At 41.1% G+C, this 7,632-nt stretch overlaps 1 protein-coding gene across 1 annotated transcript; it reads right to left on the reverse strand.

Moving 5' to 3' along the window:
• Positions 1-281: 281 nt before the first annotated feature.
• LOC139403968 (ubiquitin-conjugating enzyme E2 A-like) lies at positions 282-3,726 on the reverse strand. The gene is made up of 6 exons (XM_071147174.1): positions 3,510-3,726; positions 2,811-2,891; positions 1,836-1,861; positions 1,496-1,585; positions 1,311-1,399; positions 282-1,097 (listed from the first exon to the last, which is right to left on the reverse strand). Exons 1-6 carry the CDS (start codon positions 3,551-3,553, stop codon positions 969-971), a joined length of 459 nt encoding a protein of 152 aa, XP_071003275.1. The 5' UTR covers positions 3,554-3,726; the 3' UTR covers positions 282-968.
• Positions 3,727-7,632: the final 3,906 nt, after the last annotated feature.

The following is a 7,632-nucleotide window of genomic DNA, read 5'->3' on the forward strand; positions in this document are numbered from 1 at the left end:
GGGTTCTGCAAATGGCATCTCCCCCTCTGCTCTTTGCATACTGACAGTCAAAAATATCAAAACAACTCGTCATTTGGTGTTGTGTGTACTCAATCACTCCATGCGGTTCTGCAATTGTGATTGGTTTTAGATGGAGTTCTCAAAGGTTTGCATGCATGAACTTTGAAGCTAGTTTCACAGATATCACATTATTTGCCACAAAGCTAAATATAGAATGGATTGATGAATACTGTAGGGAGCACATGGTTTACTGTCGGTATCCAAGAGAAACAGTACCACGGTCAAAGTAAAGGTAGTTTTGCCTTTATTTACAAGTGCTGGAAAAAATGACATGAACAACCAGTGCAAAATCTGTACATAAATCCAGATGTATGTTTTCCTATATACATTGAGGGTACTGAACAACAAATGCACTCACTGTCATGCATGTAACAGAGCTCACAACACAGCAAAGACATGGGTTAAGCTTGTGGGTCTGATTCTCAATCAGGGTGTTTAGGATGAACACGGGCAGCAATTGTCCAAAGAAAGGTAGAGCTTGATAGCTCAGATGCTGCTTTGTAAAATTAGCTTGATATAAAGTAAGGGGAGCACACCAAAGAAGGAACCTACAAGCTAGGTTATCATAATTGATATTTCTTCCAAACTTTAAACATTAGTCCAACTCATTTGTTTCAGTAAAGGGATGAGGCAAGGTAATTGATATCCAAAAATGTTCCTCAATTGAAGAGCGTAGTGGCAAAGGCAAGATTCAGCACATACGTCCCGATAGGCCAAAATGAGAGGGGGAAAAAATAAAATTAACAATCACTCCAAGCGTGTCAGAAAAAAAGAGGTTCTACAAGGGAAGGGAGAGGTAAAGTGCATAAAAGCTTAAAAAGAAAAACTAAATGAAGATGTAATCCACTAGAACTCGAGTCACACACAGCGCAGTGCTGGGGACAGAGGACAGAAGGGAGAGGGTCTGGTCAACTGTCCCTCCAGCTTTGTTCTACAATGGCCGACACACGCTTCTCGTACTCCCTCTTGTTTTCCTGGTAAAGCTGGGCCGCTTGACTGTTGGCCGGACTGTTGGGGTTTGGTTCGTCTAGCAGGGACTGGAAGGAGGGAAGGGAGAGAGGGGTGACAGGCCAACAGAGTAGATGAGACAGGCATTCTACAGCACACAGAGTGTGGCATAACAGTAGGAATATGCACCATGGCACTTCAGTATGGGAAGTCTAAGGTCTGTTGTGGCTTATCTCTGCTCCGTCGCAGTAGGACTAAATGTTGACAGGAGGATGCATGGAAAACATGATAAATGTGTCTACCTGGATTGAGGTAAGAATTGATGATACGTCATAGGTTGGACTCCATCGATTCTGTAGAATGTCCAGACATATACTCCCATCCGCATACACTGTAAATAAAATGGAAGGGTAAAAATAGTGTTAATCTTTGTAGGCAATACTAATCATTATCGGAATGTTTTGCTACTTTCGTTGTGACAACATACCATTTGGATGAAACATCTTTGACACAAATCGCACTGTGGGGGGTTTGTTGGGGTATTCTTCTGTGAACTCAACAGTGAGCTTAAATGTGCCTGGAACATATAAAAGATGGAGGGAAATATGAATTAGAACCACGGCTAATATCACGCAACCAAGAATGTTAGAAAACGTGTTTTTGCAATTACAGCTGTTGCATTATCTGCAATACCGCTGTTAGATAAAACAGGGAGTTGATGATTGACTGCTCTAGCCTACTTCATGTGGAATTTATCAAATCAACAATTATGTCACACAAACCTTAACTGCACATAGAAAGAATGGGGTGTACAGTGCTGTACTCACCATCCTCAAAAGGTGTCCCTTCTGGGCTGTAAAGGGAAATAAATACGTTAAGTTTGTGTGCATGAAATATTAATGTGTCAGTTCCCCATAAATAAGTTATACAGATGAAGGAACATTACATTGAGCATATAATTCACTTAATTGTTGGTATCGTTGGCCTAAAAAGGTCTTGACATGACCTGGCTCTCACAGAATGACCAATAACTAGCAAAGGCTGTTTCAGAACCCAAACTCAGCAATATTTGCTGATGGAGCATGGAGTTACATAGTCCTTTACCATGACTCTCACCCAGTTCCATGATATTACACATAAGAGTCATTGGAAGAAGGCGTCTTCTGTACAGGGGAGTTTTGTTAAGAGCCCTGGCGCTACGTCTGAACATTAACATGCATCACTTGTGGTACAATTTTGGGAGCATAAGGACTATCTTTCATATCGGCGAGAAAAACACAAATAGACACACACCTTTATAGGGTTAGAGTTCCCACACCGCCATAGCTCCATGTTAGAGCCTGTGTTTACTTAAGACAGAGCGACAACTTGTGGTACTTAGCTCTTTAGCATGCGCGGAACACCTGTGTATAACGAAAGGCAGCCAGAAACGTGATGTCACTGAAAAATACTGTCGGCTGCAACTGTGATAAAACCGGTTAAAACAGTATGTTTTTTTGTTTTGTTTATTTGCATTTGTGTTAATACTTGTGATATGAACGTAAAGGGCTTCATATTTATTTTACTCGATTCAGTTGACTCGATTCACGTTTAAAATTGAGTATTTGGCTGTTTTCTCGGCCAGTCTACTGTTACCTCTGAAATGAACACACGGTCCTTGGATCTTAAGGATTGAAGGTAACGCTAGGCTCCTTATGAGTAGATATTTTGCTAGGTGTTAATGTAATATTTGTACTGAACATCTGTGACAGAGAACACAGTCTGAATGTGCACATCGGACCGGTTGCGCTTTACCGTCTTACCCGAATATGACTGCATTCCACACCATGATGTTGTTTTCGGAAGGGGCACCACTGACACCAGCCGGAGGGTCTTCTTGTAGCCTATGGGGGTCCGAGGAAAAGAAACAACTTCCACGTTTCAAATTACTTGCTACCTAACTTAAGCAACTGTTAGCCCTATTTTCAAACTGGTAGCTGTAGTATATTACAACATTACTGAATTAGTGTACTCTTAATTTACTTGCAATATTATCAACCAATGCAGAAACCCTAGATTAGTGTTTAGCTAAAAGTCAGTCGTATTCATAAACGTTATGCATGGTTTGATATGAAGATATTAAACACAACCTGAGTAATTTTATGACGTCTAGTTAATTTAACTCAGTTTCGTTTGCGAGTTAACTATGGTGACTCGCCTTGGAGAGAGCGAGTTGTTTTCTTAGCTAGCCGAGTATCGTTAGCTGGCTAGTCAAGTCTTGTAAGCAAACTAGCTCGCTGACGAAATAAGTCGCTAATGTTTTAGGGTCGACTTTAGCGGCAGACTGTTGTGTAAAGCATCCGCTATTTTCAAAGGTAACATAGCAAATGTGTTAAACTAAATAAAACACCAAATAGACGGCTGGATGACTTGGTCGCGTTAGCAAGCTAGCCAAGACCCTTAGCTGACAAGCTAGCTTCAGGCATATCATTAACACCACCCGTGAAAAATGTTCAACTCACCGCTTAAAATCTCTCATCAGTCGTCTTCTTGCAGGAGTAGACATCGTAAACTAAATATATATAAAGGTAATACAAATAAATGTACTGTTTTGTTTACACGAAATGTATTTATAATATAGCTAACTGGTTAATGTTGTGTTTACAACAACATTCAGTTCCTTTTTCGCTGTCGCCTCTGAAATCCTATCCTCCTACCCTAGCCGCTAGTGCGTGGTTTATTAGGCGATACCACTTCAGCAAATAGGCGACGTATTTTGTGTATTCTTCTTAAGTAAAACGATACATTAGATAATTGAGCTTTTAATGTATTTTCCTTTGAATGTGTTACTTCTTCCCTAAGTGTGTGAATTGAATGGCGTATGATGTATCAAAAAACAATGTTTAATACGTGTCCAATTACATAGTCTCACCCTATTTTTATTTTTTGTCCTTTGGCTCTGAGATAGTGTTTGGCGGGGGGCGTGGTTACAATGACGTGGTGTTTGTACAGTGAGGTCAATAAATGTCCAGCGATCAAGGTCGGACAGGCCTGGGCGACGGCTGACAAACGGGTGTTCGCACACGTGAACAATATATAGAGAGATCAGTCGTCTTCTTTCCGGAGTAGACATCGTAAACTAAATATATAAAGGTATTACAAATAAATGTACTGTTTTGTTCCAGGCTGTATTACAACCGGCCGTGCTGGGGAGTCCCATAGGGCGGCGCACAATTGGCCCAGCATCGTCCGGGTTTGACCGGTGTAGGCCGTCATTGTAAATACGAATTTGTTCTTAACTGACTTGCCTAGTTACATTTAAAAACAAGTTAGTGCTTGGCAAAGTAGTAAATCGCTTTATACACCCAACTATTCGGTAGCAGTTCAGTACAACATATTATAGCTGCCTGCATATTGTTGCATTCTGTAATGCAATCTTACCTGTATTCTTTCTATCCTGTGGTGTGTGATCATAAGTTCTGAACATGTCAGGAGAATCATACTAGTACCAAGGGAATTATACTGAACAAAATAAACTCAGCATGCAACAATATCCATCTTTTGTCACAAAAAAAGGGGGTGTGGATCAGAAAACCAGTCAGTATCTGACGTTTTATTTATTTATTTTATTTCACCTTTATTTAACCAGGCAGGCTAGTTGAGAACAAGTTCTCATTTGCAACTGCGACCTGATAAAGCGTAGCAATTCGACACATACAACAACACAGAGTTACACATGGAATAAACAAAACATACAGTCAATAATACAGTAGAACAAAAGAAATCAAAAAGTATATATACAGTGAGTGCAAATGAGGTAAGTTAAGGAAATAAATAGGCCATGGTGGCGAAGTAATTACAATATAGCAATTAAACACTGGAATGGTAGATTGGCAGAAGATGAATGTGCAGGTAGAGATACTGGGGAGCAAAATAAATAAATACCAGTATAAGGATGAGGTAGGTAGATAGATGGGCTGTTTACAGATGGGCTATGTACAGGTGCAGTGATCTGTAAGCTGCTCTGACAGCTGGTGCTTAAAGCTAATGAGGGAGATGTGAGTCTCCAGCTTCAGAGATTTTTGCAATTCGTTCCAGTCATGGGCAGCAGAGAACTGGAAGGAAAGACGACCAAAGGAGGAATTGGCTTTGGGGGTGACCAGTGAGATATATCTGCTGGAGCGCGTGCTACGAGTGGGTGCTGCTATGGTGACCAGTGAGCTGAGATAAGGCGGGGCTTTACCTAGCAGAGACTTGTAGATAACCTGTTGCCAGTGGATCTGGCGACGAGTATGAAGCGAGGGCCAACCAACGAGAGCGTACAGGTCACAATGGTGGGTAGTGTATGGGGCTTTGGTGACAAAACGGATGGCACTGTGATAGACTGCATCCAGTATGTTGAGTAGAGTGTTGAAGGCTATTTTATAGATGATCGCCGAAGTCAAGGATCAGTAGGATGGTCAGTTTTACGAGGGTATGTTTGGCAGCATGAGTAAAGGATGCTTTGTTGCGATATAGGAAGCTGATTCTAAATTACATTTTGGATTGGAGATGCTTAATGTGAGTCTGGAAGGAGAGTTTACAGTCTAACCAGACACCCAGGTACAGTGCCTTGCGAAAGTATTCGGCCCCCTTGAACTTTGCGACCTTTTGCCACATTTCAGGCTTCAAACATAAAGATATAAAACTGTATTTTTTTGTGAAGAATCAACAACAAGTGGGACACAATCATGAAGTGGAACGACATTTATTGGATATTTCAAACTTTTTTAACAATCAAAAACTGAAAAATTGGGCGTGCAAAATTATTCAGCCCCTTTACTTTCAGTGCAGCAAACTTTCTCCAGAAGTTCAGTGAGGATCTCTGAATGATCCAATGTTGACCTAAATGACTAATGATGATAAATACAATCCACCTGTGTGTAATCAAGTCTCCGTATAAATGCACCTGCACTGTGATAGTCTCAGAGGTCCGTTAAAAGCGCAGAGAGCATCATGAAGAACAAGGAACACACCAGGCAGGTCTGAGATACTGTTGTGAAGAAGTTTAAAGCCGGATTTGGATACAAAAAGATTTCCCAAGCTTTAAACATCCCAAGGAGCACTGTGCAAGCGATAATATTGAAATGGAAGGAGTATCAGACCACTGCAAATCTACCAAGACCTGGCCGTCCCTCTAAACTTTCAGCTCATACAAGGAGAAGACTGATCAGAGATGCAGCCAAGAGGCCCATGATCACTCTGGATGAACTGCAGAGATCTACAGCTGAGGTGGGAGACTCTGTCCATAGGACAACAATCAGTCGTATATTGCACAAATCTGGCCTTTATGGAAGAGTGGCAAGAAGAAAGCCATTTCTTAAAGATATCCATAAAAAGTGTTGTTTAAAGTTTGCCACAAGCCACCTGGGAGACACACCAAACATGTGGAAGAAGGTGCTCTGGTCAGATGAAACCAAAATTGAACTTTTTGGCAACAATGCAAAACATTATGTTTGGCGTAAAAGCAACACAGCTGAACACACCATCCCCACTGTCAAACATGGTGGTGGCAGCATCATGGTTTGGGCCTGCTTTTCTTCAGCAGGGACAGGGAAGATGGTTAAAATTGATGGGAAGATGGATGGAGCCAAATACAGGACCATTCTGGAAGAAAATCTGATGGAGTCTGCAAAAGACCTGAGACTGGGACGGAGATTTGTCTTCCAACAAGACAATGATCCAAAACATAAAGCAAAATCTACAATGGAATGGTTAAAAAATAAACATATCCAGGTGTTAGAATGGCCAAGTCAAAGTCCAGACCTGAATCCAATCGAGAATCTGTGGAAAGAACTGAAAACTGCTGTTCACAAATGCTCTCCATCCAACCTCACTGAGCTCGAGCTGTTTTGCAAGGAGGAATGGGAAAAAATGTCAGTCTCTCGATGTGCAAAACTGATAGACATACCCCAAGCGACTTACAGCTGTAATCGCAGCAAAAGGTGGCGCTACAAAGTATTAACTTAAGGGGGCTGAATAATTTTTCAGTTTTTGATTTGTTCAAAAAGTTTGAAATATCCAATGTCGTTCCACTTCATGATTGTGTCCCACTTGTTGTTGATTCTTCACAAAAAAATACAGTTTTATATCTTTATGTTTAAAGCCTGAAATGTGGCAAAAGGTCGCAAAGTTCAAGGGGGCCGAATACTTTCGCAAGGCACTGTAGTTCAGCCTAGATATCTTTGTGGGTCTGTTTCAGCCTTATTCAGTTCTGTTTGACCTGTTGACAAGCAGTCTCACCAGAGCTGGCCATTGGTTAAACACAGGCCAACTGAGTAAGAGAAGCAAATACAGTCTCTCGATGTGCAAAACTGATAGAGACATACCCCAAGCGACTTACAGCTGTAACCGCAGCAAAAGGTGGCGCTACAAAGTATTAACTTAAGGGGGCTGAATAATTTTGCACGCCCAATTTTTCAGTTTTTGATTTGTTAAAAAAGTTTGAAATATCCAATAAATGTCGTTCCACTTCATGATTGTGTCCCACTTGTTGTTGATTCTTCACAAAAAAATACAGTTTTATATCTTTATGTTTGAAGCCTGAAATGTGGCAAAAGGTCGCAAAGGGGGAGGCAGACTCAACAGACTCAACAGCCTTGGTTT

The sequence above is a fragment of the Oncorhynchus clarkii genome, chromosome 3 (genome assembly GCF_045791955.1).
Source record: "Oncorhynchus clarkii lewisi isolate Uvic-CL-2024 chromosome 3, UVic_Ocla_1.0, whole genome shotgun sequence".
Classification (NCBI taxonomy): domain Eukaryota; kingdom Metazoa; phylum Chordata; class Actinopteri; order Salmoniformes; family Salmonidae; genus Oncorhynchus; species Oncorhynchus clarkii.